Genomic DNA, 12,898 nt, shown 5'->3' with positions numbered 1-12,898 from the left:
GAAAGGTGGCCACTCAGTGGCGCTGCAGGACCAGCCACAGTGGACCGACTCCAACAGGCCACAAATAATTCTGCTTCCACTTCATTTTTCATTTGCAAGTTTTTACTCAGTTTAAAATGAAAACACTCTTTTTCAGAACACAGGCAGAAACAAAACGTCTCCATACGAAGAGCAGAGCCACAAGTTTGAAACTTTACAGATGGAAAACAAAAAGAAATAAAAGGAACCAGCACCTGCTGTGACGGAGGTTTGGACCAGTGATGCTGATCAGGAACAATAAGCTCAAGATGCATTTCATTGTTTGCAGTGACACGTTTATCCATCAAAAACACTTTGAGAAACATTTACATGACATCCATCTTCAGATGCCTGTGGAAGCTGCATGTCGACTGAAACCTAAGGCCTAAGTGTGATACGGTTCAGTGCATCAAGCATCAAAGACAAACGGTCAAACCAAAAAACATTCTTAATAAAAGTGTCCTCTGAAAGTTCTTCTTCAACTTCTACCCTGTTCACAGCCTGGCCCAGTCCTCCCACAGTCTGTGTAAACCTTCACAGTGTTCTCATTTATTCAGTTCTGTCCTTTTTCCGACTCTCTGGGTCGTCCAGAGTGTCGGCCGGGGCCCCTCCCTCTGCTGCTGCCACCTCCCCCTCCCCTCCGCTTCCTGGGCTCAGCTCTCTGTCCCGGGAGCCCTCCACCCTCCTTTCTACATGCAGGCTGGGCCCACAGAGCATCGTAGCAACCCGGCGCCTGATAGCCAGACTGGCTGCACTCCAGCGGTTCTCTGGACAGCAGGATCCAGATGGTGGGAACGTTCCTGCTGACCGTCAGGCTGTCGAGGCCGGCCCCGGGCTCCAGAGGCTCCCACACCTCCACCACAGCGCTGTACAGCAGCCTGGTGAGCTGGTGGAGCCCCTTCACACGCCGCTTCACGATCTCTGCACAGGTGATGGCTTTGGATACGCCCTTACCCACCGAAGTAAAGACCACCTGTTTGCAGAGAGCTCGGCCCAGCGCTTCTCCTTGTCCCCCCACATCCATAGCCCCTTCTCCAGGCGGCACTCGCCCCTGCTCCTCGGGCGCCGGGGCTTTGACCTCCATGCGGCTCAGAGCATAGCGCAGCAGGTTGCGGAGCTTGCTTCCATCTTTGACACGGATCTCTGGCGTGTCTGGGGCGAGGCCAGAGAACGGACAGACAGATGGCTGCTCCACTGTCCGAGCTTTACTGTAGTTTTCCATCTGCACACACAGACAGAGGACAGATGGCATTAAACAGAACACAAGCTAAGCTCAGCAGAGTGTTGAACCGAAAGCAACCACTTTAACTGAATAACAACGTTATTCTAAAACATCCAGTTTGACTTCCCTCAATACGACGAAAGAGACAAATGCGTCTGGGTGAACTGACATCATTGTTTGTGGAGATTCGGACAGAACAACCATCATTATCATGTTCATGTCATTATTGCATGTTCTCCAGGTATATTCAGAATCTATGGAAGTCAGATTCACATGTTAAAACTACAGAGCTTGTGATGTTGCATCAACCTAAAGCGGCGTCACGCCGTGGATCTGTTCTGTCCCTCTTCTTTTGGCACCGTTGATTAAACCTAAACTACGGCAGTACAGAAAATGCTGCTCTTTATGCGAACACACCCGCAGGTACAGTCAGACGCTTACCCGATGTTTTCCGCCTACACAACTCTCCGCATGTTTACCTCCAATCACTATCTGAGACACTTACGTTACTGTTGAGTGAAGCAACCTGTCGCAAACTGTCGCGCTTTCCTGTTGCTCTTCTTCCTTTGTTTTACGCCGGTTTGCATCCTTAAAACTGCACTACCGCCACCTGCCGCCACCTGCCGCTTCCTACACCCCTTCGCCCTCCTCCCAGCGCCTTGTAAGAGGTCGAACAGGACATTCACTCCTCTCCCTGATCCTCCAGCTTCCCTCACGCTCCTCACCTTCACTTCCCTTTCTCTCCTGTATTTCCCACATTTCAGAATGACATGCTCCACTTCCTCCACCTCACCACAGAACTCACATCGCCCATCAAATGTAATGTGCTATTCAGATGATTGTGTCCGATCCTTGCTCTCTTCTCCCCCTTCCGCCTGTTTCTCCACCTTTCTCCTGAACACTATAAAGCTTCCTTTACCATCTTCATGCAACTTCTCCTGCCACTGCTTTACATTATTCACTCAGTAGGTAGAGCATAGGCCTGGGAAGCAGAACCAGGGCTCCAGTTGTGTCCGAGTGGCAGCCCACTGCTCCCCAGGGAGGGCTTAAATGTGTCAGGCTTCTTTGCGTGCCCGACCTGTTATGTTTTCCATAAACATAAAATAAGTTTTAACGGTCTTCAGCCTAGTTTTACAGGATACCTCCAAGCTCTTTTTGTACTGTCTAGTGCTAGTACCTAGTACTGCCACCTAGTGGTAAACAGTTTATTACACATACTGATCCCCTTAGATGTTCAAACATTCAATGGATGATGGCTGAACTTAACTCTTAACTTCTTAACTTAAGTTTTTATTGAATTTGTTTTGTTTAGCACAAAGAACACAAGAACAATACAGTTTCATTACCCTTTTTACAATATGTACTTTATAGATTTAGTCTATCTGGAGCTTTAACATTGCGAGCTGATCTTCTTAGCACAGCTGATGGGAGTGTCTGCTCAACACTGTCTTTTACAGTTGAAGTCGGTTCGATATTGTCAATCTCAGGTTCATTGGTTTGTGTTTTTATTGTCTCTTGTGTTTTCAATAAACTTCTCCGATTTCTCCTCAAGATCTGTCCATCCTCAGTTTTCACATTGTAAGATCTCTGGCTCACTTCCTCCAGGTGTCATCTGTTTCTACTCTGACTCATAGTAGCTGTTTGACTATGTGTACTCCCTTTTCAGCTTTACCATTTGACTGAGGATACAATGGGCTGGATGTGACATGTCTGAGGTCATACTCATTAGCAAATGACTGAAACTCTCTGCAACTATATGTGAAGGTCCATTGTCACTGTAAACTATCGGAGGTTCCCATGTCTTGCAAATATTGCTTTCATGTGCATTATTACACAGTTTGCAGACATGCTAGACAGTAGTGCCATCTCAGGATAGTTAGATAGTGTCACGTTCCGTGTTATTTCCTGTTTTATTTTGTAGACTTCCTGGTCTCACCTCAGCTGTTTCCTGTATCCCGGTTTTATCACGCACACCTGTCAGTAATCAGCAATCACATCCAGTATTTAAACACCACCTCAGCCCACAGTCAGACGCCAGATTGTTGAGTTTCCTAGCCATAGCACTCCTATCCAGCATTTCCTGTATTGCCTCTCGTGCGTTGATCCTGTCTGAACCCTGCTTGACCGTGAGTTTGCCTAGTCCTTGTCTGTACCGTCACCGTGACTTTCTGTGTACCGAACCCTGCCTGTCTACTGGACCTGAGATTGCTTGCTCCCCGTCTGTGCCTTAAGACCGAGCTCTTTGTGTATGACCTGGACCGTCTGACTCTGCTTGTAGAAATAAAGCCTGTATTTTTCCCTCAACCCGCCTTTGTGCTGTGCATGTGGGTCCGACGCCTGCCCCTAGTCTGACAGATAGTCTATTGCATGTCCGTTATTGTCAATGGCTTTTTCGGTTGTTTCGCTTGATGTTTGATGCAGGTTTCACAGTTTGACATCATCCTGTCAATATCTGTGTTTATTCCTGGCCAGTAGACCACAGTTCTTGCTCTCCTTTTGCCAATCTTGGTTCAGATGTGTGATGACCTTTTGCAGGTAAGTGTCATTTTTTGTCTCAGCTGCTATTTGTCTAAATATTGTGTCTGATACTGTTAGTGACTGAGTAACCATGTTTACATGAAGATTTACATCATTCTCTGTGGAGCTCTCTCCCTTCTGTACTGTAGCTCTGGAGAGAGCATCTTCTAGGACAATGAGCTTACCCGGCGTGTAGATCAGGTTGAAGTCATAGCGCTGTAGCCTCATCATGAGCCTCTGGATCCGTGGTGACATTTCATTAAGGGTTTTCTTTACTATGGCTATTAATAGCTTGTGGACTGTTTCTGTCACAAAGGTAGGCAATCCATAGACATAGCTGTGGAATTTTTCAAAGCCATACAAGAGTCCCAAACACTTTTTTTTCGATTTGAGCGTAGTGGCGTTCTGATGTGGTCATTGCTCTTGAGGCATAGGCTACTTGCCTCCAGTCGTAACCATCTGCCTGTAACAACACGGTTCCTAGTCCATTCTTTGATGAGTCAGTGGATATCTTTGTCTTTTTATTTGGATCAAAGTATGCCAAAATTGGTTGTGATGTAAGTGTACCTTTTAGTTGTAGCCACTCTTTTTCATGACTGTCACTCCGAGTACAGTTTTTGAAGATAGGTTTGGAATAAACTTCCCGATGATCATTCCCAGTGCTCTCAGTATGCCTTTTTTATCCTTCGGATGTTGTGACTCGGCTTCGACGCCACCAGGGGCAGCCTGGTTTCCCCCTTTGGGTTTGTGTCCTTGTTCTGTCTTGTGTTTCCTGTAATTGGTTTGATTGGGTTCGCCTGTCTTGTCTTGTATTTAAGCTCTCAGTTTCTGCACAGTCCTTGTTGGCGCATTACATGTTATTGTGTCATTGTGCTCTCTGTCCAGGTTTGCTTGTTCTTTCACTGTGATTGTGTTGGGTATTGTTTGCATGTTCTGTGTTCTTAGTACGGTCATTTAGTTTCCTGCTCTGCAGTGATCTTTAGTTATTCAGTGAGTATTAGTTTTGCGCTATTTAGGTTTTGATCTCAGATACGGTTGTTTGCATGTGTTGTGTTCTTAGTATGGTCTGTCTGCGGGTCGTGCATTTGGGTCCTCCCTCTCAGTCCAGTTTGTAGGCCATTGTAGCCTGTTTTCCCGCTCAGTGAGCGAGTTTTAAAGTACCGTTTAAGCCCAGTTTGACCCGTGCGAGTAACACCGGACATGGCATTTCTTGTATTGGTTTTACTTTGTCTTTGTCTGGTTCAATACATCCTGCTGTTAACTTGTCCCCCAGGAAGGTGATTTCAGTCACCCCGAATTGACATTTTTCTCTGTCCAGTTTAAGTCCATACTCTTTTGTACTCTGCAGTACTTTATGGAGACTCTCATTGTGTTGTGGATTCCCAGAGTATAATGTCATCCACATATACTCTGACTCCAAGTCCTTATATCATGTGCTCAATTGTCCTGTGGAATATTTCAGAAGCTGACGAGATTCCAAATGGCATCCTCAAAAATCAGTATCGTCCGAATAGTGTATTGAATGTGCAGTATTTTGTACTGTCCTCATGTAGCTTGAGTTGCCAAAATCCTTGTGACGCATCCAATTTGCTCAAGAATGTAGCACCAGCTAGTTCACTTGTTATGGAATTTGATATTGTTCTCTTTTAATGTTAGCATTCAAGTCATTTGGAGCCATACATATTCAAAGAGCAGCAGTTGGCTTTTTGATGCATACCATGGAGTTAACCCATTCAGAGGGCCCCTCCTCTTCGTTTATCACTGCAAGTGACTCCATCTAATCAAGTTCCTGTTTTAGCTTGTCTCTGAGAGTGTCACCGTCCGGGTTTTTATTGTCTGCATTTCCTGGTTTATTTTGTTGTATTTCCGTTTTGTTCCGCCATGCTGTTGTCCCACTTTACGTGTTCTGTTGCCACTCTGCTTACCTGGTTTGACCGTTGCCTGTACCTTGACCATGATCCAGTATTAAAACGCCTTTTCCTACCTGGCTGTCTCCTGAGACGTGGAATGATTGACTATAACTTCTACAACATTTGGCCACGTCTGTTCATATTGTACACCGGTACAACAAGACCTAGTTTCTCACATGCTTTGTCTCCAAGCAGTGACTCGTGCCCATCTGGAATGACTATTAACATGAGAGTGTGAGATTTTTCTTTCACCTTAAGTGTGAGTCTACATTTGCCTTTTGTGGCTGTTGGCTGTCCATAGTATGGGGTGCCGAATTTAAAAGGAGCACCAATAACTAGTTTTCTCACATTTAACTAAATGACACGTTTTCTCACATTTAGTTAAATGTGCAAAATTCTAAATGTTAAATTTAAATGTTAGATATTCGCCAAGTGTAAAACTGAATATTCATGAATGGGCAAGTAGACTCCACCCCTACCCTCAAACAGCGCTGGTCTCAGATCAGAGACGCGAACTCCATCACCTCAAACAGTGCGCGCAAACCCCGCCCACATCTGACCTGGAAACTTTTGTTTTTAGCCTGGACGTAACACTGATCAAGGATAATAGGGGGTGGAGTCTACTTAAATATTCAGTTCGATCATTTAGATTTAACATTTAGATTTAACATTCACATTTATATTTAACATTTACATTTAGACTTTTGCACATTTAGCTAAATGTGAGAAAACATGTGTCATTTAGTTAAATGTGAGAAAACTAGTTATAGGTTTCACTTTCATAGCTTTAAGATCACTTACATTTATCAGGTTTGCTTTGGCCCGTGTCCAGTTACCGATACATCTCCGGGTGAATCCTCTTGTGTCACCATGCCCACGAAAAACGTATCACTCAGAGCAGTTTCTTCCACTCTGTGCACATGATCCTTTTGATTTTGCTTGTTTTTGGTGAAGCATTGTTTAGTGATTTTTGTCCTTTTACACTGTTTTCTTGCATGTCTGGTGCCACACCTTTTGCACATAAATGTCTATGTATCCTTCAGTTCTTTATTATATGTCATTTTGTGCTTCTTGTAGCTTTATTTTCTTACTCGTTGACACTGTTGCTACAGATGCTCCTTCTGCGTCCCTCGCTGTCCCGCTGAATATCTTGGCATGTTGCAGTGCTAATTCACTAGCATGACATATTTTCATAAGACCGACTAACTTTAATTCAGTCTCTCGAAAAAAGTCTCTCTTTTTTTCATTTTTACCAAACACAATTTGGTCTCTTATCATTGACTCCTGCAGTAATCCAAAATTGCATATTCTAGCTTTGAGTTTTAAGTCTGTTTGTAGCGGCGAATTTCTTACTATCAATTTTAAATGGCCACTGAGGAGCCACAGGCTGGTTGATTACATGGAAACTAACAAATCAAAAACAGTGCAATGTCCATTCCAGTTAATGTTGTATGGGAGTGATTTATTGTTCCAACAAACAATCCGTGGTGGCTTCCTATTGCGTGGGTTCATGTGTCTTGTGGCCGCTGTCCATTCACGTTTCCTTTGCCGGTTTCTGTCCTTCCAACTCTGACTTTCTGTCTCTGGTAAAACCTGTTTGCCATCCCAGGCTCGTCCCGTCTCATTAACCCGTCCCCCTGTATAGCCGGTGAGGTCCCGGCCGTGCCCGAGACATAATTAAACCAATTAATGTAAAACAATTTATCTAATGCAAATTATCTAATAAGCAAATCAACAGTAGAAACTAACCTAAATTATGGCAATGAATCAAACATACTGTGTATTGATATACAACAATTAATAAAGAAAACAAATAGCTACTACCTGTCAAAAATGTATCAAAACTTTCCGCAGGCTGCTGCGGAAAACATTACAGAAAAAGTCCTTTTTTGAAGGTTTTATTCTTTTTTTGAGAACAGTGTTTATCAAACTTTTAACAATAGTGTTGAACCTTTCCTCTTCAGCATACACAAATGTGTTGTATACTTCCACTGCTTGTTCTGCTACTGTAAGAAGCATACTCCAATACTGGGAGAAACAGAAATATGTCTATCCCCATTTATGTAAGTTAGTGGTGGTAAAACCTTGTGAGAGACTGTATTCCAGAGCAGAAGAAATAATGTCAAACCTTTTCATGGTCTTTGAACAAACGAACCTGGAACCCCCAGACCTCACCAGTTGTTTCCTCCCTGGAGTTTCTCGGCCTGATGCCATTCTGCAACCGTCACTGAATTCCTTTTGCCGTGAGATGTACAGATGTGTGAAAGCAGGTTCTCCTGGTCCCCTGATGAGCAATGATGATGCACAACAATAGTTTTAACAGATTGTGTGTTCTGAAGTTGCAAATAGTCTACATCCGTCAGCTCTGAGGGGAAAAGTCAGTTTGCCAGGTTTAGAACACTGGCTTGGCTGATGAACAGACTTCCACTGAAATTCTCTAGAACTCTGTATTAATGTGAACCATGTGTCTCAGTGAACTGTTTCAGAGCACATTTAACTGTCGCAATAATCTGATGTTTTTCGAGGTCAAGTGAGTATGCAGCGACTTACTGTAGAACACAGAATGGTGCTCCTTCGTGGCACCAGTACATGTAGGTGCTGTTAAAATCAGCACCTAATGTAATAGCTCAAACGCAAACATTCTCTTTCTAATGGTTTTAGACATGGTCCAGAAAATAGGTCGAAGGTCATACACAGGAAGACTCTCAGGTGACGGTGCAGGCGAGGAGCAGGCAGACTCAGGTAATCACCAGGCTATGGTCGCTAACAAGCAGACACGGCAGTAAGGGTTTGACCTCAGCTGCTGTTTACAGTAGCTGTGACTTTCTGTTTGTCTTTCTTTTATGGGTTTGGTGTAGTATTGTATTGATTTAAAGTACAAATATGTCAGTAGATGCAGTAGATATGAGATATATGTAGGTTCATTGGTGGCCCAATGAACAGGGTTGTTTCTGCCACAGAATCAGCAGGTGTTCATGGAGATTAATTGAAACCAAATTAATCAGATTCAGTTTTATTCGCCAGGTTTGCACAAGACAAACAAGGAATTGCATCCGGTCTGACTCTGGCTGTTCATGCCCTCTGATGGAATGGGAATATTAATTATTTACGTACGTAATGCGAGAGTTTGCTTCTTCGCATTTAAGTAAATGCTCTTCACTCACGTTTCTGGAAGTATTCATTTTCTGAAGGTTAAAAGCTGAAGGTTTGTGTAAGCCACTGTATGTGATAATGTTTCCAATAGTGTAGGTATGGTCCTTCCACGTAGAAGAATCCTCTACTTTGATTCAACTGCTGGAAGTGTTTGAAGATAGTCAATAGTCAGAAGAGCTGCTGAATCCTGGAGCACAATAACGTCAGTAATGTGTTTTGTAAAAGCTCAAATTTCATACAGCACTGTGTTGAAGTTTGAGTCTGTTCTTGTGTTCCAGCTGTTTCCTCTAATGGATGGATGCAGATTAAATTATCAACAGTTGCGATCCACCGGGAAGCTCCCAGATGTCCGGATTCAGTTGGATGATCCAATTATCCACTTGACTGTGGTGTTTGTGTTGAGGAACCACGAAGCTTTAAGGGATCTGGATTCAGGAGGAGACGGACCGGAGTCCAGACAGAGACTCACTGCACCGACCTGAAGTACGAGATGCTGCTGCTTATTCAGCGTCTCAGTAACTTGGAGGCTGTTCATTCAGACCTACTGCTTCGAGGATAGGACATTCATGTAGAGTAACAAACCTCTGGCCTTTAGAAAAGGCCTCGTGTCTGAGAACTTTTTACTGTTTGTACAAGGCTTTGACAGGAAATGCAAACGCCAGGAACCGGCCCAGGACTCAGAGTTTGCAGCTGTGTGGTGCTCATTGAGTCTGAGGCCTGGACTCATGATAACCTTATATCATCACTAGCTCACATCTCCACAAAGGTTTCCGTTCTCTCTCTGACTTCTGTTTTTTGGACTAAAAAATGTTTGCCTGAGGTGAAGCGCTGCCTGAACCTGCCCGACTATGTCCAGAAGAGGGAAGGGGTCACGTAGCCCAGCAAAGACAGGGGCCTGGCACCGTCACACCCACTAAACCCCTCCTTGAAATTCTCCTCTGCTCTGCTTTTTATTGAGGAGCCGACTGATGACAACATGTGTTAACAGCGTTTTCCACTCATTCCACAAATGTTTTGTTGTCAATGTTATCACAGTGGGCTGACACCACTTCAGCTTTCTAAAACAAATATCAGACTTGTGATGCTTAGACTCAGCTTGGTTGGTAGTGCATTGGTCTGCAGAAGGGAACAGCTGCTGCAGCTCTCCAGGACGTCGTTCAGTCTTATCAGGCCACATCTATCATCTCAGTGACTAATGACACCACTGAACGCTGGGATAACATTCAGAGAAGGGAGACGCAATATATAAGTTGTGATTCAGATGACCTTTAACCTCCAGTGAGGTTTCTCAGCTAGAAGGTGGCTCTGTTTGGTTTTTATCTCACGGTTGGTTTTGGTGGAGCTCAGAAGCAGATGGAGAGACTTTCAGCATTCATAATATACTGCCTCTTTGGTATGGTTGCTAGTGAGCAACAGTGAATCAGTAAACACAGTCTGTGTGTCGTCAGTATGAACATGATCTTTGCGTGTGTGGGTGTTTCCAGTTATGGCAGATAAAAACACGCTCAGCAGTGTGGGCTGAATCAGGACCACGTCTATGGAAGAACTTTGGGCTGGAATCAATCTGTCCACGAATTACTGCACAGTGATGTTTGTTGGCTGCAGGCTGATTTCTCATCACACACTGGAACCTGATGGCAGCTCCAGAACCTCCAGTAACCCAGTAGTTCAGTGTCCTGCCACAGTTAAGAGACAGAGTGACTGTCAGCACGTCATTGATCCACAGTCTGTTTTCCAGTAACACACACATGCAGTGTTACCACGGACCTGCGCTTCCACTCGGCTCCTGGCACTCTGTGCTCTTTTAGTAGCTGCTAACATGGCTGCTGGCTCTAGTGTCTTGTTCACGTTCCGTCTCATCTCAGGTTCTTCTTGAATCTCAGCTTTCTTGGTAGCGAAACAAAGAATGCGCTTTTGGCTTGGGATTCCTCAGGGTCAATTCAGGCCTGGCTGCATTGATCTGATGCTGATTTTTGATAAGCCAGAAGAAAAGCAGACGCCAGGATGCTCCCGTCAAACTAATGCCCACAGTCGGCTTGTTACGGGCTGGAAGCCCTAAATGATGGGGTCATGCAGTGATTTCATTGAACTGCATAGAATCCGATCTAGGATTCATCGGGTCTGCCTGCGGGGGCGGGTGGGAGGTGTTTCCTGCAGGGACAAGCCTGCACCTCCCTACATGGCTGTGGGACTCGTGTTTGGTGAGCGGAGGGTGCGGACGCAGAGCAGCACATCTGTAAGTAACTATCTTCACTGCTGAGCATGAAGAAGCAGAAAGGTCTGTGATGATACGTTTGCTCTCTGATTATTTTACCTGAAATAATGTTTTATTTGCAGTTTTTTAAAGCCTTTTTATGCTGGTTTTAATGGAGCATTCTGTTACTGCTCATTATGAGCCCATACAAGAAACCAACATGTCTATAGGTATGACCTGCTGTGACCAGCTGTGTCGTTGAAAACATCAAACAAACAAAAGGTGAACTAAATCCTGTTCTGATTCACCAGTAGATTAATGGAACGCTGCGTTTCTACTCTGCTTCTGCAGCTTCACGTCTTGTCTTTGTGTGTGGGAGCTTTTAATGATAATAGGAAATCATCATTTACAGTGATTGTTTACTCATGTTCACTAAAATGAATTTGTAACTTTCTCTTCTACATAATGTTGATGTTTTAACCTGAAGCTGTATAAAGTGATGATGATTCTACCTTAATCCTGGTTGTTACTTGTGAGTTCAATGATTACTTTGACCCGAACCCGTCTGTCTGATTAGTCGACTCCCCTGAGCTGCTTCAGTGTTTTCAGGTAAAGGTCTCATTTTGTCATCTCATCTTTTTCTCCAGGTAGAAGATGGATAAACTCAATCTCCCGTTACTTATTTGTGGTGGTGTTGTCATGCTGCATATGGTGGCTGTGAGTTATCGAGTAGCAATCCTCAGAAATATTGAGAAATGTTCACTCAGGACAAGAGGAAACAAACAGGTCCTTGATTTGCTCTGTCTCTCTGAGTCCGAACGACCCCCCCCCCCCCCCCCGTCCCCACACCAACTTCTGCAGCTGTTAAGAAACATAGACCCTGCAGTCATCATTACGTAAAGCACCCAGAGGAACGAAACATGTCCGCTAGCTCCAAGCTGACTGACTACAGTACTACTTGGAGCAGAACCTCATTCAACAGCAGCGCTGCTTTCCAGGAATTCCTCAGCACACAGACATAAACCATCCCACTGTTGTTCCAGTGAAGGTTCTGATCCTGTATATGCAGTTTGTTACAGCGTCCAGTCAAGTATGTTGGATGATGAACTCATCCTGAGTAGAAGAGTAGAGTCTTTTAAAGCCACTCATACAAACCCATAAAGGATCATCTGTGTTTAAATGTTCTTACGATAATGAAGATCTGCTCTGTGAAGATTATTCCTTTGTACCACATTCCAGTATTTATTCGTTGCGACCACCAGTGAGCGGTGATTAATGTGAGGGGGGCTGAGCTATAAGTTGTTTTATGGTTTAAGTTCGTTTACGCGACATGTTTATGTTGTTTTTCTGCCATGTATATCATAGATCTGAGTGTGAGCCACACGATGAGACCAGGACCTTTTTTGGACAGAGTTTACATTTGTAACAAATAGTGGTTAGCAGAGAGTCAGTGAAGGCAGCAAGCACCTAGAGGCTTTCAGATGAGATCAGGGCTGCTTCAGGGTGCAGCTCTGGTCGTTCATCAACGATAAAACATGAATACTGAATGAATGAACTCTATAGTTGTGGATCTCTTTTTCTTTATGGGTGCAGCCTGTTTCATGTCTTTGTGGTTATTTTGGGGAGTTCTTATATCTTGTTTTCAGCACCAGTAGTGGATCTTGTCTATAGAAATGAAATGTGCACATACAGGACTTAATAGACCAAAATATGAAGTCTGGCACTGACTGTTTTGAGCTTCAGGATCATCAGCCTCTGGGTCTCCTGTCCTCCTGCTGAGGTGTCTTTGAGCTAAGCGCTGAATCTGTGCCAGGTAACGCTCTTTCTGTTCATTACAACAGCAGATGTGACTGAGTCATAAAATGTAACCCAGCGCATCACTAA

General features: G+C 44.2%; 2 protein-coding genes across 5 annotated transcripts in view; one reads left to right on the top strand and one right to left on the bottom strand.

Moving 5' to 3' along the window:
- Positions 1-80: 80 nt before the first annotated feature.
- rpp25l (ribonuclease P/MRP 25 subunit-like) lies at positions 81-1,888 on the bottom strand. 4 transcript variants are annotated; one of them, XM_029130343.3, is made up of 2 exons: positions 1,746-1,888; positions 81-1,240 (listed from the first exon to the last, which is right to left on the bottom strand). In XM_029130343.3, exon 2 carries the CDS (start codon positions 1,238-1,240, stop codon positions 572-574), a length of 669 nt encoding a protein of 222 aa, XP_028986176.1. In that variant the 5' UTR covers positions 1,746-1,888; the 3' UTR covers positions 81-571. The 4 variants fall into 4 exon arrangements, with proteins under 4 accessions (XP_028986176.1, XP_028986175.1, XP_028986177.1 ...); XM_029130342.3 differs by having other exon boundaries at positions 1,682-1,810; XM_029130344.3 differs by lacking the exon at positions 1,746-1,888 and adding an exon at positions 1,550-1,686.
- Positions 1,889-6,388: 4,500 nt separating this feature from the next.
- Positions 6,389-12,898, top strand: part of col6a4a (collagen, type VI, alpha 4a) — a 30,686-nt gene continuing 24,176 nt past the window's right edge. The window contains exons 1-3 of the mRNA XM_029128760.3: positions 6,389-8,777; positions 8,912-9,022; positions 9,099-11,056. The gene's annotated coding sequence lies outside the window, so the exon portion shown is untranslated. The remainder of the gene's footprint in view (positions 8,778-8,911; positions 9,023-9,098; positions 11,057-12,898) is intronic.

Source organism: Betta splendens, chromosome 16 (assembly GCF_900634795.4).
Source record: "Betta splendens chromosome 16, fBetSpl5.4, whole genome shotgun sequence".
Lineage (NCBI taxonomy): Eukaryota > Metazoa > Chordata > Actinopteri > Anabantiformes > Osphronemidae > Betta > Betta splendens.
Note: the sequence above shows the minus strand (reverse complement) of the source record. Positions and strands in the feature narration are given on the sequence as shown.